This window comes from Vipera berus, assembly GCF_964194415.1.
Source record: "Vipera berus genome assembly, chromosome: 2".
NCBI lineage: Eukaryota > Metazoa > Chordata > Lepidosauria > Squamata > Viperidae > Vipera > Vipera berus.
In genome coordinates, this window is record NC_138203.1 from 251,950,768 (window position 1) to 251,978,687 (window position 27,920).

Below are 27,920 nucleotides of genomic sequence, written 5' to 3' on the forward strand. Positions count from 1 at the left end.
AGTGCTGTGAAACACCATGGGACAGTATATAACTGCTATTGCTATTATCACAAAAGCCATTGGTAGTTTTTCTTAAATTTTGCAAACCACATTAGTGAGGAAGGAGGTGGAAAATCTATGATCCTAGTCAACATACAACTCCCCCCCCTTTTTAGTAGCTCTCAGATATCTATCTATGATTGTTGAAACCCAACAACATAGCTTCCTGCCATCTTGGTATGAGAACATATGACAACTGAAGCAAATCCTAAAATAGGCATGTCACAGTTTAGAAGACAAGGAACTTACTCAGTTTTCTGAGATCCATCAGATCCCTAGTTGGGAAATTCTGAGGATTGTACCTCAATAAAGCTGAAGTGCACCAGACTAAAGAAAGTTTGGCTAAATTATCTTTGCATTTGAGAATTTAGATTTCATTTTAAAAACTCTGTTTTAGTATATGTTTGACTACCATCACCATACAATTGTATTTCGAAATGGAGGAACACAGTTGGGTTTATAATGACATTAGCTCCAGAACAAAAAGTAAAGACAACATTGCTTGTATACGATGCAGATAAAACAGTACAAAAGGCGGAAAATGGCAGTTTCCCTTCGCATTTTGGAATTACCTTTGTTAGTGTCAAATACTGAGTGTTGCTTAAGAAATGTTACTGGTTTAATTTCATTTCTATGAAGGGGAAAAGAAGTCTGACTTTCTATCTATTTTAGAAACAACTTTCCTAACTATTGGGAAGTTGGAGAAGGAGCAAAATGGTCACACACACACACACACAAAAGAAGTCACTTGAGCAAAACAGGATTACTAATGGCTTATAGCAAAGGACCGTTTTCCATATTAAGCCTTTCTCAAACAATCTTTTGTGCAAGACCTATATTAGTTTTTGAAAAAAGCTTTTGATGGGTATACACACACACATGTATAGGTATTTATGCATGTATAAATGCACATATACTTATACAATAACAAAAAAGATGATTCCACCAAAGTTAAAGAATTTGAAAACTATTTTGATGATGTTTGTTAGGTGTCTGAAATAAGAGAGCAGTTTTCAAGACAGTGAGCATGTTTCATATCCATTGGGAAAGGGGGAGGAGGGATACCTTTGGGGGGAAAAATGGACTTAATAAAGAAAAGCACACAGCTCCATTCCTTGTCTAGTGAAATGAACCTTTCCTGGGAAAGCTGCAACACAGATGCACAGGGAGAGCAAAACTGATGAGAAGATTTTTTTTAAAAAAAAAAACCTCCGTCATTACTGCACAAAATAATTTTGGAAAGCTTTGCACTAATGGAAACAAACTTCCACCAGCTTCTCAAATCCGAGAAGTCGCCTACCTTCAGGACTTCCATTGGCACCTGAGTCGCAGGAGGATGGCTGGAGGGGAGGCTGACGTTGATGGCAGGTGTCTGACTCACAGCCCCTCTCTGCTGCATGAACTGAGCTGCCTGCTGCTTCTGTCGCTGCTCTCGGCGTTCTTGTTCCTGCATTTGCTCACGCATGAGCTGCTGTCGTAGCAAAATCCGTGATGTCATATTGGAGGAGCTTAGCGGAGGCTTGGAAGCTCCAGGGTGCTCCAAACTGCTGAGGGAAACACCAGAGAACACTCATCACTGCTCAGTAAATATTAGCTGGAGTGGAAAGAGTCTCAGGCTTTGGGATGGGATCCTTGCACGAGCTAGGAAGTAGGCAAAAAACTTTTGCAAGGGTAGAAAAATGCACGTCAGGGGTGTGAAAGTGCCGATTTCTGGGTTTGCTCCCTGCTCAACGCAAAAACAAAAAAAAAAGATCGGCTACTTTCTAGTCTTCTCATGCTCACTTAACTCTTGTAATTTTTAAATTTGGTTTTAATATTTATACCTGTTCTGACATTTTTATTTTCACTGCACTGCAAGCTGCCCAAGAGTCACTCTGAATAACGAGATGAGGGGCATATAAATTTGACAAATAGATAAATAAAAATAAATAATGATCAGCACCCCCAGTGATTACACTGCACTGCTTTGCTCATTCAGAAAAGGAGAAAGAAAATGTCTTTGATTGCTCTACTCTTTCAGTCGGAATTCCCTTATTCCATTTTTTTTCCTGTTTTGTGGGGAAAGTCTGATTCTGGAATGGACAGTGGTCCGGTAATCATACTGAAAATGGAATCGTATACAGTACATGTTCGTTCAGTAAGAGATTCCTTTGATTGATTTATTATTAGACTGATGTTCTGTCTTTATCTTTGACAACTGAAGGTGGTGCACATAATGTTCCTGTCTCCTATTTTCCCTGCAACAACCCTGTAAAGTGACAGGGCCGAGAGACAGTGACTGTTTCAAAGTCACCCAGGCTGTTTTCATGCATAAGAGAAGGCCAGAACTCAAAAATCTAGTCTAGCTTAATGGGAATTTTCTAGTCCAGGTCAATTGGGTTATCACCCAACTGTTTCAAGTGAAGAATTGCCATAGGAACACAGGACTGCTGTATAAGTAGTTCTCGACTTACGACCACAATTGAGCCCAAAATTTCTGTTGCTAAGTGAGACTGTTAAGGGAGTTTTGCCCCGTTTTACAACCTTGCTTCCCACAGTTGTTAAGCGAATAACTGCAGCTGTTAAGTTAGTAACATGGTTGTTAAGCGAATCTGACTTTTCCCACTGATTTTGCTCGTCAGAAAGTCACAAAAGGTGATCGCATGACCCCAGGATACTGCAACCATCATAAATATGAATCAGTTGTGCCAAGTGTGTGAATCTCGATCACACACGTGGCCGCTAGGATGCTGCGATGGTCGTAAGTGTGAAAAACTGTCATAAGTCACTTTGTTTCAGTGCCGTTGTGACTTTGAATGGTCAGTAAATGAACTGTTGTCAAGTCGAGGACTAGTTGTATTTGGGGGGGGGAATTACTGTTGAAAAACTTTATGAGAAAACTGGGGAATGCCTAAGTAGTGCAGCTTTGCCTGGACAATCTCCTGCAGCATTTTGTTTCAGATCCTGCAATTGCAATATAGGGTCCAGGTTTTCTCAAGATAAACAAGAAGCATTTTTTTCTTTCTCTCAAGCATTTAAAAATCTTGAGAAGAAAACGGGGTGACGGTTTTATGTAATATTTTTTTAAAAATATTAAATATATTAGTGTTTAAGACAGAAATTTTAAATAAAGGATTAGGCTAAAGAAACATGAGATAGGATAGGATAGGATAGGGTAGAGTAGCGTAGCGTAGCATAGCATAGCGTAGCATACCACGGGATAATTAGTAGCTATAAGTACTTTGGGAGCATTATGAATAGAAATGTGAATTATTTAATTCATTTTTACTGTTGTTTCTTCCTGAAAATTCCACTCAAATACTAATAAACAAGCAGAGAACACTGTTGCAACATAGATATAAGCAAGCATCACGGTCCCAATAAAACTTACATAAGACTTTCATGAGTTTAATGTACATTTCAAACACTAGAAAAACTGTAGCAAATTTATCAACCTCACAAAACACACACACACACACACACACACACACACACACACACAAAACACCAAACACACAATCTTACTGGAAGCAAATGAGAGGGAAGGAAGCTTATTTCTTGTAATCTTCTCCAGAATGCTTATTACCTGAATCCAGTGCTTTCTTTGGCATTTCAACAATCCAGACTTTAAAAGGTGCACATTTTTGGATATTTCCCAACCCCCAATTGCCAAATGGATCAAATCCAGATTTTTTTCAGACCACTCACAATTTATTCCCCTGCATTCTCCCCCCACCCCCACCCCTCCCGCCCGCCCTTCCAACAGAGGTGAGATGGGGATGGAGAATGATGATTGTGTTACTATTCCAAGCCTGTCAGGTTGCAACATTCCCAAAGAGAATGATCCGTTTGATAAACTACGAGAAAAACCTTTGTGGTAAACCTATGCATCTGTGGAATAATCGGACTAATTAGCTGTTCAAGAGAAGTCACCGACTGCGATGCTCAGGCAGAAATGGGAGAATTTTCAATTAATAGTGAAGAATTCTCACACTCCACAAAGTATCACAGGGTCAACCTAACAATTTAGATGGGAATGTTTGTCTTGTTGTAAAACAGCTATTGAATAACAGGAGTTATAAAATCCTGCAATAAACACTTTTGTTTTTATTTCTGCTAAAGCACAGAGACTAAGCCAAAGAAATAATCAACCAGCATGGAATCAAACTAAACATATGTTGTGGAGCTGTGCTTAACTACTGTCTATATGTGTGTGTATATACTGTATGTTTATGTATGTGTATAAAGGTATATACGTATGTGTATATAGGTATATACATATACATATACATATACATATACATATACATATACATATACATATATATATATATAAGATTTCAAATGCTTCTCTGAAATAGGCTTCTAAAAAACATGTTACTTAAATACTTTTATTAGCAGTATATATAATTAAAACAGGGACGCGGTGGCTCAGTGGGTTAGGACGCTGAGCTTGTCAATCAGAAGGTTGGCAGTTTGGCAGGTCGAATCCCAAGTGCCGCGTAGCAGAGTGAGCGCCTGTTACTCATCCCAGCTTCTGCCAACCTAGCAGTTCGAAAGCACATAAAAATGCAAGTAGAAAAATAGGGACCACTACGGTGGGAAGGTAATAGCGTTCCGTGCGCCTTTGGCGTCTAGTCATGCCAGCCACATGACCACGGAGACGTCCTCGGAGAAGCGCTGGCTCTTCGGCTTTGAAACAGAGATGAGCACCGGCCCCTAGAATTGGAAACGACTAGCACGCATGTGCGGGGGAACCTTTACCTTTACCTTATAATTAAAACATGTCTGTCAAAATAATATCCAATGTCAAAGATACCTGGAATTGTAGCAGCTTTAAGAGATGCCCTGTCTTTGAAGTGAAATCAACAATTCTGTTTTATATTAAACTAAGAAAATAAGATGAAAGTTCAACATCGGTAACATCCATGACACATGGAATAAGGAATTAGATATCTAATTTTGAGAAATCAGTGGAGCCAAGATTTAAAAAACAGAAAATCTCTCTCTTATAATTTAAGATAGAAAAAAAAGGAAAACTTTTTCATGTTTATTGGAATCCGTAAGAAAATTGTAAATAGCTTGACTATCTGATATCTTATGCTACCAGTGGAAGAAATTTTGAGGGCTCAATGACTCATCTAACAATGGTTCCTTTTCAATTACAGCTTTGAGGAAATTATAATGTTAAAAATATAAATATCATGCTAAATTCTACTCCCAAAATATGGGATCTTACATTATATAAATAATTTGGCTCTATCCAACCTGTACTTTGGCAGAAAGAATTATTTTATGAAAGGAAAGAAATTTACTGTCCTGGTATCAAAGAATTGATCCTACGTATGTGGGGGGTTTTTAAATCAATTTTGGAAACATATTTACATTCTAAAAATGAAAATATGAAACAGTAAGCTTCTGGATGGTCTAGATTTAATAATAGGTTTTGGAATGTACTTCTTCATTTTTCATGTTTCTAAAGTTGTACAACTTCTTGCTAATTCTAAGTAGTGTACAAAATTAAAACTAAGATACAGAACAGCATCAGGTGAAACAAGATGTCAACGCTGCTAACATCGAATGTTATCACTTGACAAGAGATGAAGAAGTAGCCATTTCATATGTTAAACTTGTGTATTGCTTTAAGAGATTGGATTAAGGTTGGGAGGGGGGAAGAAAAGGATTGTTCCTCAAGGCCAGGGGTCGGCAACCTGAAAAAGGAAAAGAGCCACTGGGAACCGGTTCCATCACACATAAAAAAAAGTGGGAGACGTGTGCGTGCGTCCATGCACGCGCATGTGCAAAAAACATTTTGCAAATGCGCAAAATGGGTTTTTCTTGCGCATGCGCGGACGCGCGCAGTTGCCATTTTTTTGTGTGTGATGGAACCGGTTCCCGGTTGCGCGACGGCGACGGCCCGTTTGCAGAGCTACCGCCTTCGGCAGCCTGCAAACATGCCGCAACAGCTTTCCCAAAGAGCGGCACCGCTGCCCGTTCGCGCGGAGCTGCGCGCGCACCTCCACTCGTTCGGAGAGGTGCGCACGCACCTCTCGGAATGGGCAGCGGCACCGCTTGTTGGGAAAGCTGCCGCGGCCCGTTTGCAGAGCTGCCGCTTTCAGCAGCCTGCAAACGTGCCGCGGCAGCTTTCCCAAAGAGCGGCGCCGCTGCCCGTTCGCGCGGAGGTGCGCGTGCACCTGTTCAAAGGTTTGTGGAGGTGCGCGCGCACCTCCGCCCATTCGGAGAGGTGCGCGCGCACCTCTCCAAACGGGTTGTGCCACTCTCCATTTGGAGAGGTGCGCGCGCACCACTGCCCGTTCGAAGAGGTGCGCGCGCACCGGGCGGCTAGGAGCCGCAGGAGACGGCTCAAAGAGCCGCATGCGGCTCTGGAGCCGCGGGTTGCCGACCCGTGCTCAAGGCCATCTGAAATTAACAAAGTTAAGAGCTTGGCGGATTTTCTAATGGAAGGGAAACTGATTCTTTAAATTAATTGGAGAATATGATTAATGACAAAATTAGAAAGGTGGAGAATTGTGTTTTAATATACTGTGCAAGGGGGCGGAGATTTCAGATTCCAGCTTCCTTCGATCAAGCATTTGCCGGTGTATTAGGCTAATAAAGGACTTTTAAGGTAAACAATGCCTCAGAGTCACTTGAAAAGCCCATAGTCGGAAACTTGACACAAGAAGCAGATGGTCCTCCTAACAGAAAAGTATAAACCACACTCACAAAGAAATTCACTTTCTACTCTAGCCCAAAGCCTTGGAGGGGGGGAAGGGTCTTCAAAGTTTGTTTAAAACAGAGAAAGGCTTGGGCTGTTATGTTATTTCAAAGGGAATGTGCCACAAAAGAAAATATATGTTTCTCCATTCAGTTTAATAGATGGAACTTTGATGTTACAGGATGAGCAGAAGCAAAGGGAGAGACAGAGTCTATCAAATAACTAGACTAGAGACATAGTGTTATAGTGGTTAGAATGCAGTATTTGCAGGCTTATTCTGCCGACTGCGAGGAGTTCGATTCTCACTGGCTGAAGGTTGACTCAGCCTTCCATCCTTGTGAGGTCAGCAAAAAGAGGATCCAGATTGTTGGGGGCAATTTGCTGACTCTGTAAACTGCTTAGAGAGGGCTGTAAAGCACTGTGAAGCAGTATATAAGTCAAAGTGCTATTGCTATTACTATGCTATGGAAGGTTTTACAGTGATAATTAGCACCTTGAACTGTGCCCTGATAAGCAGAACCTACACAAGCTGAAACATATGCATCACAGGATAATATTCTAGCACGCCTATAACTCCATCTACTGTTGCATTTTGGACAAGCTGGAGCTTCCAAGTGGTCCTCGAGAGCAATAAAGCACACTGTAGTAGTCCACAATCTGAAGTAACCAAGGCATGGGTGATCATGAAAAGGACCCTTTTGATTCCCCCAGTCAGCAATAGGTACCACTGATATAAATGATAAATCTGTGTAGAATCCTTTCTGACACATCTGGCACCTGTTTTTCTTACAGGTGTGGTGAATCCAGGAAGACTCCCAAACTGTGCAACATTTTTTTCTGCAGAAGTGCAATCCATTCACAAGAGATGGAACAAGAAATGGAAAATCCCTGGATCCAGAGACCACCTGCATCCACAGTTATTCCAATCTTGCCAGGGTGAGGCTTTCTCTGCTTTCAGACACGGGGACAGGACTTTGATGGAATTTTTTGATTAGACAGTGGTCCAGATCTACAGCTGAGTATATATGGGGTACTGATGATAACTCACTCATACGGAAAGCAACCTTATCCAGTGATTTCATGCAGTATTATATCAAATTTGTATGGAGGTCTTAGCCTTTCTCCTGACTTTATAGGGCAATATAAAGCTAAAGCTTTGTGGAAGCTGAATCAGTGGTAAACTGATAAAAAGAACTGATGATGATTATCAGTTTTATCACCAAATGTTAGATTGCTACAAGCCCTCTACACAACACTCACAATTATGTCCTGAACACACACAAACATCTCCAAACATCCCTTGGGCACTTTATTATATAACTGAATAATGTAAGGTTGTCTAAAATTAGTGAGTTATTAGGAATTGATTATGAAATCAATTATTGCATCTTACAGTTGCAATAACTTAATCAAACTCTTTTTTAGAATATGTAAGAGTGATTATGACTAAACTAGTAGACCAGCAAAACTCAGTGGACATAGTATACTTAGATTTCAGTAAGACATTTGACAAGGTAGACCACAACCTACTCCTTGAGAAGGTGGGATAGACACATCACTACCATATGGATCTGTAACTGGCTAACAAACCATACTCAACGAGTAATCCTCAATGGCACTACATCCACATGGAGAGAAGTAAGCAGTGGGGTATCACAAGGTTCCATCTTAGGCCCAGTACACTTCAATATCTTTGTTAACCACTTAGATGAGAGAATAGAAGGGGAACCTATCTAATTTGCAGATGACACCAAACTAGCACGAGTAGCCAACATCCCAGAAGACAAACACAGGATCCAAAAAGATCTTGACCAACTTGAACGATGGGCCCTAGTCAACAAAATGAGTTTCAATGTGGAGAAAAGAAAAGTCTTACATTTAGGCAGGAAAAACCAAAGGCACAAATAGAGATTGGGTGAGATCTGGCTCAAAAACAGTAACTATGAGAGGGATCTTGGACTCCTGGTGGAAAATCACTTGACTATGAGCCAGAAGTGTGCAGCAGGAGCCAGAAAAGCTAATACAATCCTGGGTTGTATAAACAGAGGCATAGAATCAATATCATGAGAAATACTATTACTGCTTTATAAAGCTCTAGTAACACCACACCTGGAATACTGCAGCCAATTTTGGTCACCATATCACAAAAAAGTTGTTGAGAGTTTGGAAAAAATTCAAAGAAGAGCAACTAAGATGATCAGGGGCCTGGAGACTAAAACATACGAAAAACAGCTACAGGATTTGGGTCTGGCTAGTACAGGGGTGTCAAAGTGCCAGCCCACGGGCTGGATGTGTCACTAGGAAACTGCACCCACCCCATTGCCAGCAGTGGAGAAAAAACAAGTCACAAGTTTGACATGTCTGTGCTAGTCTAAGAAAAAGAAGAAATAGGGGAGACATGATAGCAGTTTTCCAGTATCTAAGGGGCTGCCACAAGGCAGAGGGGGATAGATTGTTCACAAAGTACCAGATGGAAGGATGAGAAACAATGGTTGGAAACTGACCAAAGAGAGAAGCAACCTAGAACTAAGGAGAAATTTCTTAACAGTGAAGACAATCAATCAGTGGAACAGCTTACCCCCAGAAATCATGGGAGCTCCATCACTGGAGATTTTTAGGAAGAGACTGGACCTCCATCTGTCTGAGACGTTATAGGATCTCCTGCTTGAGCAGGGGGCTGGGCTAGAAGACCTCCAAGGTCCCTTCCAGCTCTATTCTATTCTATTCTATTCTATTCTATTCTACTCTACTCTACTCTACTCTACTCTACTCTATTCTATTCTACTCTACTCTACTCTACTCTACTCTACTCTACTCTACTCTACTCTACTCTACTCTATTCTATTCTACTTTTTGCTGGAAAGATAAAATGATACAACACAATAAATTCCATCTATTTTTATTCTTAATACAAGATTTATTATAGAAAAATACTGGAAAGCAAAACAGCAGGAGAATCTTGAAGAATCTTTTAATTAAGACAGGCTAGTTCAAATTGTCTCCATTTTTAATTAAACAACATACTGGTCCCTAATAGATTACTTGATCTATTACAAGTGTATTCTTGAACAAATGTATTAGTTATGAATGCTTTTCTGTACCTTTTCTTAAGTTAAAAATGCATTTATATATTCTCACAAATTTTACTTTGTTCTTCTGTGGCTTCTTTGATGCAGCTTATTTATTCTTTCATTTATTTATTTTTAAATCTTGTTTTGTTGATCATTATATGTCTAAATTAGAAATAATAGCACTAATGAAACTGCAAAATTCTTCCTCCATCAAGGATGAAGTTTTTACCACTTTCTTTCTTCTTGTTAGCTTGGCAAGCAAAACAGAAGATGACTCCTGCCCACCCCCCACCCCACTTTTTTTAAAAAAAAATAATTCCCTTCTGTGATGAATGGAGAAGGGATTTTTGTTGCTGCAGGAGCTACAGTAGTTCAGATCGCAACACTCATTTTGTTTCCCTGTTCTCATCATTTCAACTCAGCAGAAGTGAAGCCAATCACACACTGCCTTTGAAATGCTTCTGAGAGTTACAAAACAAAGATGTGCAAGCTAAAGAATGCAGTATTTGCGGCCTTATTCTGCTGACTGCGAGGAGTTCGATTCTCACTGGCTGAAGGTTAACTCAGCCTTCCATCCTTGTGAGGTCAGCAAAAAGAGGATCCAGATTGTTGGGGGCAATATCAGTTAAATGAATGTTAACATCACTTTGTATCAGACTGAATTGATGATTTTAAAAACAGGCTTAAAAGGAAGAGAGAGAAAAGTTTTTTCTTCTAGCAACCAAAGTCTGGCAGCAGCCATAAACGCTTTTAATGTAGTAACACTTTTGATCCAGAGCTAAACTCTCTCACTAAACTGGACAAAGTCTAGGAAAAACACAAGAATCTAAGGATTTATTGTATTACACCGATGAACAAACTATTAAATTACTTAAAAGGAATATAATCTGTTTTCCCTAAACATATTCCTTTAAAAGTGCTTAGACTGACCTTTCCTCTTTGTTTTCATTTGGGCATTCCATATGCCAACAATGTAATTGAAGGTATAGTCACCTTGTCTCAATTACGTACATACAGTGTTATTGCTAATTTCCCAGCTCATTCGTAGGCAAAATTGGCTCTAGGCAAACATCTGGAGAAGAACAATTTGTAGGGAGGACATTTACTCAAAGCATTCTCCCTTACAGAAATGCCGCATTCCTTATACACGCATGTAGAGCAAATGGCCTTTAAAATGGTCTCCATTGAAAACATGGTTGCAAAAGAAGGATTAATCTTTTCAAGAGAGCCAATTGGTGAAGGAGCAGATCTTGAAGTCAAGAACTCAAGTCAAGAACATCTTTTAGATTAGGTCCATGACTTTAAAGTTCCTCATGCTTTTTTTAAAAGATTTTCTTAAAAAACAAAAGCAATTTTACTTTTTTTTTTTAAGAAAATCTTTAAAAAAAGCATGAGGAACTTTAAAGTCATGGACCTAATCTAAAAGATGTTCTTGACTTGAGTTCTTGACTTGAGTTCTTGACAGCATTTTGAGTCAATGCTGAATGTTTAACTTATTTCAATTTTCCCATATTCCCATTGTTTTGACTGCAAGGTTCTTGCTTCCTGGTCTTAAGCACTAAAATCATCTTTCTGGATTTGGTGCACACCTCTTTAGAGAGACCAAGACTAATTACTGTTCTCCTTAAGAGACACTGTTCACTTAGAAACTCTTTGTCATAATAGTCAACCAATCTCTCCAATGACAGAAAAGAATGCCCTATGCAAAGACAAGCCAGAGAAGTTTTCTACCTGTGAGTTTTTTCGTCTGAATGGACTTCCCATCCAAGTCCAGTATGAGCATGAAGAATCTTAAATGAAAACAGGAAAGTTGAAGTTGTATTTGGACAATACAGTGAGCTAAGAATCTGTTTTTCTCAACTGTACTGGGAGAAATCACTTTAATATCTGCATGCTCCTAGACTTCTCCCTTCCATTCTGACCTTCCCAAGGTGCTCCATTGCTTAGAATTATAGATCCATAGGTTTGGAAGAGACTTTGGAGGTCCAGTATAACCCTCTAACCTAGGAAGAAATCTTTATTCTATCCCAAACAAATGGTTGTGCAATCTTTTCTTGAAAACCACAAGCAATGGAACACCCACAACTCCAGGAGGCAAGCTGTTCTCTCTGTCAGGAAATTTACTGACTTACTTCCAGGTTGAATCTCCCTCTGATGAACTTCCTAACTTCCACCCATTTGTTCTTGTCCTACCCTGAGATGCGTTGGAGAATACGTTGATCTCCTCTTTCTTGTGATAGCCCTTCAAGTATTGGCTTCCTGTGCCCTAGACCATATTTCTCAATCTTGGCAATTTCAAGATGTGTGGACATAATGTGTCTGGAGAATTGTGGAAGCTGAAGTCCAAGGTTGCCAAGGTTGAGAAACCCTGCACTAGACAACAATTCTTTTCACACTGTGCCTCAATGTAAAGCTGCAGCCTTTGACCAAATTTCAAAATAAATAATACCGATAACAATGTATACCACACACTCACCGAATAAATGAGGTTACGACTCTCCACTGATTACATTTCCATTTAAATAACAATAATTATTCCCAAATGTATATTCATGCAAGTATAAAAGTTATACAGCTGTATTTTGATATGATGATGCATTTGGTTCAACATTAGTGATTCATTTAGTGGCCAAACTAAATTTAATACTGTTTTAATCCAACTATATGTTTTGTTGTCAAATTTGTACAATTTCTTGATGGATATTCTCTTAGCTAACATTTTTATGGTTACAGTTAGAGAAAGATGATCTCAAAAAGCTATGCATGATGGGATCTGGTCAATACTTGGGTGGAAAATCACCAGAAAATCCCAGAGCTCTAAGATAGACAGGAAAAAGATTGGGATGAAGGCAGAACAATACACTTCTATATTCTTCGCAAAAAATCTACATGGATCTGTCTATTAAATCACAAGGAGATACTCAACAGATTTTCTACCATGCCATCTATAGTAGATTAGAGAAATATAAATTACACATTCTACCTATTTTTAAATCCCTTTCTCAGACCATTCAAAAGGACTAAAAAATAAATCAGTAACTTCTGACACCAATAGTTAAACCGGATGATGGTACAGGTATTTATACTTTTTGAAATACTTGAAACTTTTAACATTAAATAAATAAAAAAATAGTGTCATAGTTCTGGACATGTCTACATTAGCATTCAGTCAGTACAAGAAGTAGCGTTTATACTAGCTCTTATGTTTTAATTTTCAATTAATACATGACTAAAATATGTTTCTCTCTTAGATGCTAACTTTTAAAAATAGTTAAGAGCTGATCCTGTATTGTTTTTAATATGTTAAACTACAGTACAGAAATGCTTATTGTAGTCACTTCCACTGACCAAAATATTACTGAGGCTTGGAATGTGAAAGGATAAAAAGATTAGTCTGCTATTGCTATGTGCCTTTCTGTCATTGTAATACTTTTTTAAAAAAAATTCAGTCAATCTAGAGCTAATCTTCAGTCTACTACTTGAGTTTCCAAAATAATTACTCTCAGTTTTTCAAGCAAGTAACAGAAAAATAAGCAGTGGATCAAAAACAAACAAGGTACTCATTCTCCAATTCATGAAAAAAAAATCCCGGATAAAAATATTGGTTCTCTGAGCCTGAAAATAACAGGAATCTGCTCTGTGAGACAAAATAGTGAAGGCTGTCTTGCTGCTGAAATTCGGAGAAAAAAATATTGAAAATAGCTTCCATAGCTACCTGCTTGATCTCTTCAAAATACTGGATTTTTTTTTCAAAAAAAGCAGTCTATTCAATTTCAGTTAACCAGTGGAACAACTTGCCACCAGAAATTGTGGGTGCTCCAATACTGAAGGTTTTTAAGAAGAGAATGGACAGTTACTTGTCTGAAATGGTATAAGGTCTCCTGTTGGTGCAGGGATTGGACTAGAAGACCTCCAAGGTCCCTTGCAGCTCTATTCTGATTGAAAATGTACAGAGCTATTTTGTTAGTCTGTATTTCTTTATTTATTTCATTAGAATTAGACATTGCCCAACTCCAAGGCATCTCTGGGCAGTTCACAATTTAAAGCAAACAAAACTATACAAAATAAACTATACAAAATGAAATAAGTGTATTCAAAATAAAATATACAAAAACTGTCTGGACAATACATTATATATCTGAAGTGCATCTAATAAGGGGACCAGGTCTACCTTACATCAAGGCCTGGGAAAGCAACCAATTGTTAGTGAAAATTGGGAGAGGAAGAAAAAGAAAATGTAAACATTTACCAAGAATCTCTATGTTTTAAAAGAATGGAGCATAGTAATAAATATATACAGGTAGTCATCATTTAATCACACAACTGGATTAGCATTTCTATCACTACTTTGTGTGATTAACTGCCATATCATGCAACTTCAATTTGTGACTTACTGCCATCTGATTCATTGATTTTTCTTGTCAGAAGCTGGATGGAAGCATTTGCAAATGGAAGTCATGTGTCCATGGGACACCGCGAGCATCGTAACTCCACACTTATTGCAAAGCACCAGAAGCTCAATCACAGAACTGCAGGGCAGCTGCAACAGTCGTAAGTCGTAACCTACTTTTACGACATCTTCATAAATTTGAATGGTCACAAAATGGAACGACCTGAACATATCACTGAAACTGCGTGCCTGAAGCTGCATGCCTATCACCTGAATCAATTAAGTGGAATGGCCTGCCTTCAGAAGTTGTGGGTTCTTGAACCCTAGAGGCTTTTAAGAAGACAGCCATTTGTCGGAAATGGTATAGGATTTCCTGCCTGAGCAGGTGGTTGGACTAGATGACCTCCAAGGTCCCTTCCAACATTATTATTATTATTATTATTATTATTATTATTATTATTATTATTATTATTATTATTATTATTATTATTATTTTATTTTATTTTATTATTATTATTATTATTATTTTATTATTATTATTATTATTATTATTATTATTATTATTATTATTATTATTATTAATAATAATAATAATAATAATAGACTGAGTCAAGTCAAGTCTTGACTGGTCTTTGACTGTACAGGTAGTCCTCAAGTTACAAATGTAATGGAGCCTGTCCATTCCATTCGTAACATGAGGATTCATCAAAGTGACTCTCATACCTTGAACATGATTCACTCCCAGCTTTCGCCCATGCATTTGCTAATTTAATGCATAGGCAAATGCCTGGCTCATTAAGCGAACATGAGTTATCTCAGGGTAGGGAAGTCCATGGGGGGGCCATCTGCTTCAGACCATCTAAGCCCCCCCTCACTGAGATAACTCATGCTCCCTCCCCTAGGGTCTCCACAATTGTTCCCCCACCCAATCCTGCCATGCTGGGTCACCTTGTAAAGACCTGTCTCCTCTCCAGCCTCTCTGTTTTTTTCTCTGCTCCTAGAAAGAGCAGAGGGAGGCCTCTGAGGCCCAGAACAGACCTCCTGTGTGGCTGCAGCCCACAACCTCCATTCTGGGTCTCAGAGGCCTGGAGAAGGCTCCTGAGGCCCAGAACGGACTTCCAGGAGCACATGGCAGCCATCCGTGGCCTCCGTTCTGGGCCTGAGGCCTGGAGGAGGCCTCCAAGGCCCAGAACGGACTTCTAGAGGTCTGCAGAAGCATCCCCCAGCCTCCTTTCTGGGCGGCAGCAGCCCAGAAAAGGCCTCCGATGCCTGGATTGGGCCTCCAGAGGCACGTAGAAGCCTTCTCTTGCTTGGGTTCTGTCCTCTGTTGCAGAAAACAGATGCCTAAAGTACTGTGAGATCTTGTGTTACTTTAGGCCTCCATTCTCTGCAAATGCACTGAAGGCCTGGAGCAGCCATGAAAGCGAAGGATCTCGATCTTCACAATGTAAGTATCCAAAGCCTACTGCCTAGGGAGACTTGGGGAGGGAGAGAATAGCCAGGGTGCATGTTGCAGTGCCACTTTGGTCATTTGTAAGGGTGAACGACTGCTGTGGTGCAGCAACATTCATAAATTTGGGACTTTTCCGTAAACACTAGGGGTGCTTATCACATAACTTTGAACATTCGCTAAGGGAATGCTCATAACTTGGGGATTACCTATAGTAAACTTTGACTTGACTTGAGAAGAAGAGACTCGCCAGCCACTTGTCAGAAATACCTGAACAGGGGGGTTGGACTAGACGACCTTCAAAGTCCCTTCCCATTCTGTTATTCTGTAAAGTAAGTTTTCTCTACAGAATCTTTAGTTACATAATCCTGACAAAAGAAAACTGCCTATGAAGCCAAGGCATTAAAAGGATTTTTTTCTGAAAAACTGCTAATCAAATTATATGTACAGATGCAATACAGGCAACAATAACAAAAGCTTTTACTAAAAGTTATTTTCTTTTCTAAACATTTTTGCAATCAAGTTGATCACTACCTTTATCGGTGGCATGAAAAGGAAGGGAAGAAATTTTAATTGGAATTTAGAATTAAAAGGAAAGATAGAGGCCTCTAAGCATTTGCACTCCTCGAGTTTAGTGGAAATCATTTTTATTACACCTCAGAAAAACTAATCTTTCCTACACCGCAGAAAAAACTCAATATGTTTATATATGGAGATTCTCAGTTGTCTCAAAGGTGCTTTTAAAAAAAAGAAAAAAAAGAAAACAAACTGGACCTTTTTTTTTTGAGAAAGAAGACTTTTTTCTTCTCATCCAAGAAGCTTCATCAGTTGTGGCTGAAATACTTCTTCTTCTTCTTCCTCCTCCTCCTTCTCCTTCTCCTTCATGTGTGTATGTGCACGCATGCATATTCGTGTTATATATACATGTTCACACACATACACAGACTCACATACTGAAAGTGGGAAGTGATCTTGACTTCAACTGAGGAATAGGAGAGGAATTCAAGGTTCTTACATTCTTTAGCAAGTTCCTGAGGTAAATTAGATATTCAGTTTATGAGTATGGTTTGACCCCTTCTCTATTTGGAAAGAATGAAGCACTACCAACTGAAATGGAATTTGAGTGCATTCCTTTAAAAATCCCTGGTGGACGTCATAATCAATGACAGAGTCATTAATTGGTGTACTGTCAATATTTTGTCATTTAAAAAAATATATGAGCAGAAGTTCAAGTAGCAAAATACTCTTCTTCCATATTGTATTTTTTTCTAGGCAACATAGATGTTCCCAAGCTATTTTTATTTGTGTCATTTTATATGTTTTATCCTAACAAATTTGGATTTTTTAAAAATCACACCTACTTACAAAATATTTTTCACAATTCCTTATTGCTCTTCTTATATATTTACATCTCTAAATCATCTATATGTGTGTCTCAGGGGTAGAAACCATTTTCGCAGAATTTTTCATTAACTGTAAATCCTCCAGTGAGTCCATAGATTGCAGTTCAAGTTTTACTTTTCAATTTACCTTTTGCATAAATATGAATAGCAAATTGCAGGCAGCTTTTTTAAAAAATAGCTCATATTGCTGTTTGTTTGTCTTTGAAATGAAAGCATGATGTCTTTCATCAAGTAATAATACATATATATATTATTTGTAATGGCAGAAATGAACAATTAAGTTATTGTTTCAACTGAGTCTTTCCGTGGTTAAGCAATTATGTCAGAATTATAATCTGTATTAAAGTTGTTATTTTAAAGCTCATGAATAGCAAACCATAATTTAAACACCTGGAACCTACATGTGAATTTATCTTGTGTCAACACTAGTGTGTGCTGTTGGACAAAACATTAAATGACCTATAAAATGTAATATGGAAAAAATGTACTAGCAAATTCAAAAAAACATAGTGATTGAATTTAATCAATGATTCTGCATATTGTAACAAATAAAACTGCATTTTTCTCATCTTCTAATACCTCACACTTTATTGGGAATTATCAAGTTATATTGGATTAATCATCCCATTTATTGGCAAGTTTTACAGTTATATTTAAAAAAGCTTGAAAATATTTTTCCGTGCTCTGCCAAGGACATAACAATAAATCTGCTGTATTGTTTTTATATATTGTTTGAGCATCATGGACAAGTACTATGTTACAAAAATCATGGTCTATTTTAATTCTACAGGTTTTATTTTGTTTGGTTCACAGTACAAAAATGTCTTGAGTATAAACACTGTAGTAAAGAAACTAGAAAGCGGTAGAACAGAATATATGTAGCTCAGGGTTGAACTGTGGAGTCCTTGGTACTCTCTGAGTTTGGTTGTTTGGCTTCAGACATTTCATTATCCAACTAGGTAACATTACCAATGCTTAGGTGAGCAATGATAATGTTACATAGACCAGTAATGAAACATCTGCAAGCAAACAACTAAGCTCAGAGAGTGTAAGGAATCCATAAACTAGAACAGGGCTTTTCTACCTTTTCACCCATTGTACCACTTTTAGGATATGTCAGCATCCGAGTACCACCAGTTGCCTAGCAAGGTGTCAAAAACTTGATGACCAAAAAAAAAAGGGAAAAAGTGATGAAGTACAGGTAGTCCTCGACTTACAACAGTTCACTTAGTGACTGTCCGAAGTTACAATGGCACTGAAAAAAGTGCCCCCCAAGCCACAGCCGAGCAAGACACCTGGTGGGGGGTGTTTGGTTTTTATTTCCCCCCCCCCTCTGCTGGGTGGTTGCAGCAGGTTTTGGTCACTTCACATGACCCTGGGACATTGTGACCGTCATAAATATGATTCAGTTGCCAAGCATCTGAATTTAAATCACAAGAACCTGGAGATGCTGCAACATTCCAGCTGATCGGCGCTTCTTCTGGGCTCAGAAGTGCCAGGATCAGCACCGAGCTCCAGCTGGAGCCTGGCGCTGATCCTGGTGCTTCCGTTGAGCCCTGACAGCTCTGCAGCTCCAGCCGTCTCTCGCTCAGGCTTGTGCGATGCTGCCACCGGTTCAGCTCATTCCCCTCCCCCGCTACCACTTTTCTAGGATGGCCGTGTACCACCTGCCAGGTTCCAATGTAGCACAGGTGGTACCTGTACCACTGGTTGAAAAGCCCTGAACTAGAAAACAGTTGTTCTTACCAAATTACTATAGCTATATATATATAAATGCACTTTTTATTTATTGTTTAACTAAATATTTTTTAAAATGCTAAATTAAAATATTGAAATTATTGATTTATGATCTACACTAGTCTGGTGTATTCTGATATAATGAAGTTTCAATTGATTTTTAGAAGATCTGTTTTGCCATTCATAATTTCCTTACATGTAAAGTTGGTAAAAGCAACTCATTTTATGCATTTATCAAAAAATCTATGATAAATAATTTTCAACATAAATTTCCCTAACAAATACAAATGCTATTCTTTACACTGGAATTTTTCAGTGTAACTTATTTTAACAGATCCAAAACAGATAAATTTGCTATATTTATGTTCCAATGTATGCTAGCCAGATACCTATTTGCACTAATAATTTTTAAATAGCTGCCAAATTGAAAATCTGGGCAGTGGGGCTAAAAGCAAATTATTCCTACAGATAATAAGATCATGAACTTGACATTAAATTTAGTTACGTCTGAATATAAAGTATAGTGCTGTGACTGAACATAGTATTCATTCATTCTTAAATTATCTTCATTATCACCAAAGATGAGAAATGAATTCCTTGTAGATTGTAGGATTAGTTTGCTTCACTACTCCCCAATTCTTATGCTCTGAAATGTTGAGTGGTGAAATAAATTAACTACACTGTAGATGGATGATTTAATTGGGAAGTGAATTAAGGAGAAATACATGCTTTCTTCCACTATTTAAATCCCAGCGATGTGGATTTTGTAAAATTTTGCTTTACAGGCCATTGACTTGCTTCTGTTGGCCATACTGGACCTCAAGCTTATCATTGTAGCAAGTCACAGAGATCTTTTTTTTGTCCATGATAGGCTCCTTTCATATTAAGGTAAGCAGTCAATGATCTATTAGCTTATTTTTGGTGGCCAATTCTACTATTCTAATTCTACTATGATTGTCTTGATTCATCTGCACACAGAGTTTGGATATTTTCCAAAAATATATAACTTTCCTTGATTTCAGACATAAGTTCATAGTCATTTTTTCATGCCTAGACTTTGTGACAATATTGTTTGTTCCCAACTTGTTGTCTTGACTAACCTCTGCTATAACAAGAAGCTAATCTAGGAATCACTCGACTCAGTACTAAACTCCATTGTTAAGGCCTGAAGTCTTTTTTTCTCTTTACTACCCAAAGTGTCTCCTTACTCCTAAGGATCTTGGGAATCCTTCAGTTATCCCCTGAACCCCAATCCTGACATATCTTGTGACACGACTTGACTGCTAATCCGTTTTGCATGTTTTGGTGACTGGCAGAAAGCACATCATTAGTCTGAGTTTCTAACTTTAAAATTAAAGGCTTTAATAATCAAGCCTGATATTGTTCCCTAAGATGTCATGACTGGTAACCATTTTAATATTTTTTGTGGACAACATCATTCTAAACTTAGATTTAGCATCTAAACTCAGGCCTGAGGTATTTTGTCTAGCACAAACAAAGATTACATTTACAAAAATTGTTAGAAATATAGTTATCACTGTTACTCCAACAGGTGTCCCAGATTGTTCCATCACAAGAATGCAAACTTTGAAAAATGCAAAATCGTACATCTATTTTACATCTATATCTATATATGTAGTCCTTGACTACAATTGAGCCCAAAACTTCTGCTGCTGTGTGCAAGACAGTTGTTAAGTGAATTTTGCCCCATTTTACAAACTTTCTTGCCACAGTTGTTAAGTGAACCCCTGCAGCTGTTCAGTGAATCATTTGGTCATTAAGCAAATCTGGCTTCTGATTTTGCTTGCCAGAAACCAGCGGGAAAGGTTACAAATGATGATCACCTGACCATGGGACAGTACAACTGTCATAAATATATGCCAGCGGCCAAACATCCAAATGTTGATCATGTGACCCATGGGAATGCTGCAATGGTTGTAAGTGTGGAAAATGGTCATTGTAACTTTGAACCATCACTGAACAAGTGGTTGTAAGTCAAGGACTACCTGTATCTTTGAACACCATCCAAAATCACATAGTGGTGCCCAGGGTAGAAAAGGTTGTACCCAAGATCTATTTTCACCAAATATATCCTGTAATGTTAAAAACTAGACAGATGTTAAAATCTCTCTAGATTCCATCACTGTTTTTTTCTGCACAGCCTTCCACAAGGTTAATAGATGTGAATAACCTTGGGAGATCCAAGTTCAAGCCAACCCCACCTGGACCTGAACCAGGGAGCTCACTCTCGGCCTAATTTGAATTAAAGCTGCTTTTTCGGAGCTCCTTACCCCCATGAAAGCCACCTTTGCTCTTTGAAAAAGAAAGGACAATAAAATGTTCTTTTTTAAGCCCTTCTGTGTTCTAAATATGATCAACCATTCTCCACATCGTCCCATAACCAGCATGGCCAGGACCATCTAGTTGTGCTGCTGAAATGATGCAAGACATTTTCCAAGGTAACTAAAGATGACTGGACTTCAGAGGTTTGCTACAGGATTCTCTGAACAAATTTGGCTAGGCTAGAGAGTCCGCATGCCCACGTAATACATTCAGATGCTGTTCCAGATTCAGATTCAGATTCACAAAATGTGTGGTAAAAATTAAACCAGCGTGTACCCTGTTTTAGTATTTTTCCATTCCATACCTATACTTTCTCAAGCCATTCAGCAGCACTGCTTTTGTTAATCTAATGAGAGGCTCTCTCATGGCCCAAGAACATTCACTAAATAATGATTAAGCTCTGGAGGTAGAGGGTGCTTTTTTTTGTCCTTTTTGCATGAGCTGTAGTTCAGTAAAATGCTTGAAGATGATTGGCCTGAATGCTTAATTCGTTTACAGGGACACAGAGCTCGGTTGGAAATCTTTTACCAGGTAATGGAGTAGAGATGCAACAGCCCATCTTTAAAAGAACAACAACAACTCTGAAGAAGACTAATGGTTAGTACTGCCTTGGAAAGTCTTAGGGGAAAAATCAAGTTCATAGCCATGGTCTGCAACCTCCACAGTATTTTTTAAGAGTTGCTAATGTAGAAACTCCTCTATCCTTGCCTTTTTTCTATGTGCAAAAAAACCCACTCAAGAGTGTAGTCCTGGGTGCAAAACTAGTGACAAGCCTTATTTCAGATCCCTACACCCTTTAGATGCTTCTAAACTAGGAGGTGGGTGGGGATTTTTTTGGAATTGACACATTTTATTAATTATTTTAAATTATTCACACTTTTCATAAAGTTTGCTTGTCCAAAAAACTAAAAGTAGCCCTCGACTCACAACTGCAATTTTTTTTGTTGTTAAGTGAGACATTTGTTAAGTGAGTTTTGTCCCATTTTACGACCTTACTTGCCACAGTTGTTAAGTGAATCACTGCAGTTGATAAGTTAGTAACCCAGCTGTTAAGTGAATCCGGCTTCCCCATTGAACTTTGCTTGTGAGAAGGTCCCAAAAGGTGATCACATGACCTTGGGACACAGCAAAGGTTATAAATATGAACCAGTTGCCAGGCTTCTTGAATTTTGATCCCAAGATCACAGGGATGCTGCAAAGGTCATAACTGGAAAAAATGGACATAAGCAGCGGTGGGATTCAAATATGTGAACAACCACTTCTCTGTGTGGATGCCACTTCCGGAAGTCCATTCTGGGCCTGGGCAACAAAAAAAATTAGCTACCGGTTCTGCCAAAGTTGTGCGAACTGGCTGAATCCCACCACTGGACATAAGTCGCATTTTTTTTCAGTGCCGTTGTAACTTTGAATGGTCACTAAATGAACTGTTGTAAGTCGAGGACTACCTGTATTGTGGCCGACTTACGACCACAACAGAGTCCAGAATTTCTTTGGCTAAGCAAAGCAGTTTGTTAAATGCTTCATTTCCCAACCTTTTTTTTTTGCTATAATCGTTAAGTGAATCACGGCAGCTGTTAATCAAATCACGCCGTCGTTAAGTGAATCCAGGTTGTCCCGTTGACTTTGCTTGTCAGAAGCTGGCTAGGAAGGTCACACATGGAGCTCCTGTGACCATGGCCCACTGCAATTGTCATAACTATATGCTGGTTGCCAAGCAACCACATTTTGATCACGTGACCCGGGGGATGCCGCAACAGTCTTAAGTGCAAGGGATTGGTCTTAAGTTACTTTTTTTCACTGCTGTTTTAATGGCGAGCAGTTGCTAAATGAAGGATTGTTAAGCCAAGGGCTACCTGGACTAGATTCTTGGTTATTTGTTCTCCACTCTGTAGAACATTTTTTTATTATTATTTTGTCCTAACTGTTATGATAGCAGACGAGCTAAATGCAGGGATACCACAAGGATTCCAAAAGTATAACAACCCCGCCCCCCCACCCCAAAAAGTAACAAATACCTTAAATTAAGAATGGACCTAATTTGTCTGGCTCATTCCTTCAAAGAGAAAAGGAACCTCTTTCTTTCAACCAGAATGCAAATCCTATACAGTAGCTGTGCCTTAAGGAAAAATGCTACATTATTTTCCCACTCGGCAAGAAGTTTAAATCCAAATGCTGTGTTTCATCTCAGCTGTAAATTCTAACTCCTGTAGCAACAACAATGAAAAACATCGCCACCACCGCATAAATATGTCACTTATCTGCTTTTCACATTTCCTCTACTATCTTTATCTTATCCGGGCAGACCCAGCAGCTGCTGCACCTTCTCCCATAGCGAGAAGCTAAAGCAGTCTAGTTTGCTGCTGTTCTTTTTTTTTTTAAGGGAATCCCTTTTCAACAAAGGAGCTCTTGTCCTCCGCTCCCCACCCCCACCCCTTTGGGAAGTGTCACTTACAGGTAGTGGCTTTCAAAGGAGCAAGGCATGAGCACTGGGATCCTAAGAGCTTCCATCTTGGCTCCCTTCCTGCTTAAGGTGTCCTGCAAAGCCCTTGGAGAAGAGTCAAAGTCAAACCAAGTCCTGGCACTGGATGTGTCACTAGGGGTGGCTCTTGATAAAGGCCTTGGCAACTCCAATCCCAACAGAGCTCAGGGTTCCTGAGTGTCCCTGCAGTAGCAGACCTGTTTAATCCAGCCCTACCTGAACAGGGGACGGAAAAGAGTTCATTGAAACCAGAAGTGAGAAAAAGAAAGAAAGAAAAAATGTCATAGAGGTGACGAGACGTTTATACTTTAGTTGAAGGTAAAGCACAAATCCACTTGTCTGTTTGGCTCTCTTTAGCTACTCCGCACACAGATTCCTTTATGTACGTGTATCCTATACATACGTATCTCCAGCAGCATTGACACGGTATGTATTAGAGCAGATTTAAATAAGGCTTTGGGGAAGGGAGGAAGAAAACAACTTGGCCAGCATAGAGGTAGTCCTCGACTTACAACAGTTCATTTAGTGACCGTTCAAAGCTACAATGGCACTGAAAAAACTGACATATGATCTACTTTTCAGTTACACCTGTTGTAGCAGCCCCGTGATCATGCTATCAAAACTCAGTTCCTTGGCAACTGATTCATACTTATGACCGTTGCTGTGTCCCAAGGTTATGTGAGCACTTTTTGCAAACTTCTGACTGTCAAAAGTCAATCGGGAAGGCAGATTCACTTAACAACCGGATTACCAACTTATCAACCGCAGTGATTCACTTCAAAACATGTGGCAAGAAAGGTCATAAAGTGGGGCAAAACTCACTTAACAAATGTTTCACCTAACAATAGAAATTTTGGGCTCATTTGTGGTCGTAAGTCAGGGACTACCTGTATAATAGGTTTTATAATAGGTTTAGGCACCTATTATTTATACGCCGCTGACCCCTTTAGCTTCACTTTCTTCACGTAATTTTTTCAAAAACGGACCCAGGAGAAATCATCTGATGTAAATATCTGAATCCCAGGTGTTTCAATTCATATCCCATGAATTCAATATATAGGTACACCCTGAGTATGTATTTGAGTGAAAAAGATAATGGCCATAATTTCTTGATTATTGATTCTTATTAAAGAATCCCCACAATACTACAAATCGTGCTTCAAGTTTCCAGTTTAATTTATGGTAATCCAACACTGCCATGCGGCTCAGTTAAGCATTAAACGTGTTTTAATCACCGCTCCATGGATCTCACAGTGTTTTATGGGAGTTCGTCTAATGCTCTATTGATTGGTACTTGATATTGTAGATTAATGAATCTAGGTTATTCCTGCAATCATTAACAACACCGATTTGAATCACTAATCAGCACTTCAGAGGGTCACAGATAGAATGGAAAGAGCATAACTGGGAAGAAGGCCTAGCCGATCTATTTTGCTAGGTGAAACGCTCATATTTCCCACTGGGATTTCAAAGGATAGAACCATTATAAAGAATATCATTAACTGATAATATTAAATAACTATAAATAATGCACGACACGTGTCAAGACCCTGTTTAAATGGGGGCAGTGCATCGTCCTCTGAATGTAACTGTGGTACTCATTGTCAGACACTGGATCATATAGTAACTAGCTGCCATTTGAGAGCTTATAAAGCAGGAAAAGTAGATTTTCTAGCTTAATTGGATAAATGGCCTAGGTATTAATATATAGAACATTTATTTCATTCTCATAAACTAACATTTCAAAATGTAACCTATAGCTTATATATAACTTCTTGAATTCCTCATGCTGTACTACATATTTCCATCATACACGTACCATAGTATTATGTGCTCCTTTTATATATGTTTACTATTGTTATCTATATACTTTATGCCACATGCTAACTAAATAAATATTATAAATAATAATACTGTGTTAAATAGAAATACAAATAGACCACAGGTGCCTTGACAACTAAGGAATAACAGAATTTTTATTATTTCTGTTATTTGCTATTATAGTACATTGATGTTTAATTCTGTTGGATACTCAGAGTCAATTTTACATGATGGCAATCTAATAAATAAATAATCAATCCTGGGACAGACTCTTTTCAAGCCAATCTTCTTGTTTCCTAAGATCCGATGAAAAGTCCCTTTTCTATATCCCAAATGTGGTGGAAAGATAGTTCATGGGGATGAAGGAAAAACTTTTCTAATTTTGGAATTCCTGCCCAAGGCTGGCTTGGCAAAGTTTTATTAATATTTTCTAATCTGATCCACAAATAATCTAACTTTTACTTTGTATTATGCTTTTGTTAGTGTATGGTAGCTCTCCTACATTTATACATTCATTTTTTTTCCCCAATAACTAGCTGGTGTTGGTTTTAATGGTTGTTTAGCCAGTCTGAATGAATAAAAAATAACATGAATAGATAAATAAAGGGTGTGGGCAACAGGAATCTAACTGCAGAAGAAGCTGTTTAGAGAGTGTGTCTTTTTAAAAAATAAATAAAACAATGGTGTCACAAAATTGAAAAGTTCCTGACCAGGACAAATGAAAGCTACAACTGAAGCTAAAGCCTTGTTCCTTGAATTGTAGGAACATGTTGAAAGATTTGAATCTTGTTAGGCAGATTTTCCAGCTATCCTTAGAACAAAAATAACATCAGCTTCCTTATTTAGCAGTTTGTATACAGTATATCTTTGCATACCTGCCTGCATTACACTTACCTTTGTACTATTTGAAATGTACCTTTCCTTTTAGGATCGTGTATATCACAACCTCAAGTTAACTTTCCCGAAGCATTTCACAAAATGGCCTTTTTAGCTATGAAAAATGCCATGTTTACAACACATTCAAATATATGGCACAGTACAATAATGGAAATAATTAGTCTCAGGAGATCAGTATAAAATTCTTTCTCCTTTCTTTTAAGGTTTAGCAAACCTTAATACTTTGATAAACCAAAACAACCATTGGCTTGGATTTTGAATTTGAGGGAACTCTTAAAACCAATGAAATTCTCAAACTGCAACAAAATTCACAAGAACAGGATGAGACATATTTTGAATGAAAGATTGTAAATCATAAAGTGTACGTGTATGTTGATAGAAGATCTGTGATTAGGTCTCTGTGTTGTTTTTAGAAAGAAATTGCCTATGCAACACAAAGGGAGCAGGTTCAACTATGAAGATGAAAATGGGGAAGGAAGGGTTTAAGGGTTTTCTTCCTCTTAACGATGTAAATTTGTTACCCATCTTGTGTAAACCAGACAGGAAACACAACTAGATGAGCTAATCATGTTTATTTTAAGGTTACATTAATGGAAACTTACAATCCAAAGTCCAAACTTCCCACTGCCACTTTTAACCAACTTGACAATTAGGGCGGATCCTTCCTATGCTTCTTCCTCTGCTGTTACTCATTGGGGGCCTCTGTCTCTCTTGTCTCATTGTTTTGTAGGCACCATCTCTTCCCTTCATCCCCCAAGGTCATCCACAGAATCCATTACAACAGCTAAGCACCAGGGTGTCTACAAGACATCTCCACCCCAGAGCAATTGAATCCATTGGTATCCACAACAAATTATGATTGCTTGCATATACAGTACATTGCAGTATATTGTACAATGATAATAGAAATAGCACTTAAATTATATACTGCCCCACAGTGCTTTACTGCACTCTCTGAGCAGTTTATAATACCAGCCTATTGCCCCAACAATCTGGTTCTTCATTTTACCGACCTTGGAAGGATGGAAGGCTGAGTCAATCTTGAGATTCTATGCAATGGGCAGAGTTTGCCTGCAATGCTGCATTTCAAAACACTACATCATCACATTTCATCATTCCCTGCCTTTGTTCCACTTAGCCCCCATGTGGACATTCATAACTGGGTGACCAGGACATAAGCATGGAGTAAAGGATGGAAAGAGCTAAATATAGAGAAAGAGGACAATCACTGAGGCTAGAGCGTAGATTGTAATGAAAGATATTGATGGGTACGTATTGTATCTTATATTCTATGGAGCCTATGAGCCTCAACCGTTTACCGGTTGAGCTCCAGATGGCTCCCGACCTTCGCTCCTTCCGACGTGACCTAAAAACATATTTATTTGAACAAGCCGGCCTGGTCTGATGGGTTTAGGGGTATTTTAATATTATTGTATTAACTTATTGAATTGGGCTGTAGTATTTAATATTTTTAAACTTTTGTATATTGTATTTTATTGTATTGCCCTGTACACCGCCCTGAGTCCTTCGGGAGAAGGACAGTATAGAAGTTAAATTATTATTATTATTATTATTATTATTATTATTATTATT

General features: G+C 38.5%; 1 protein-coding gene across 4 annotated transcripts in view; it reads right to left on the reverse strand.

Annotated features, from left to right (window-relative positions):
• MITF (melanocyte inducing transcription factor) overlaps positions 1-27,920 on the reverse strand; it is a 183,423-nt gene that overhangs the window by 66,659 nt on the left and 88,844 nt on the right. For 2 of the 4 annotated variants that reach the window (XM_081321968.1, XM_081321966.1), the window contains exon 2: positions 1,340-1,586. In XM_081321968.1, coding sequence (XP_081178094.1) covers positions 1,340-1,586 — 247 coding nt within the window. Of the gene's footprint in view, positions 1-1,339; positions 1,587-23,582; positions 24,095-27,920 lie in introns of those variants that run through there. The other 2 variants (XM_081321969.1, XM_081321967.1) reach the window with 2 other exon arrangements.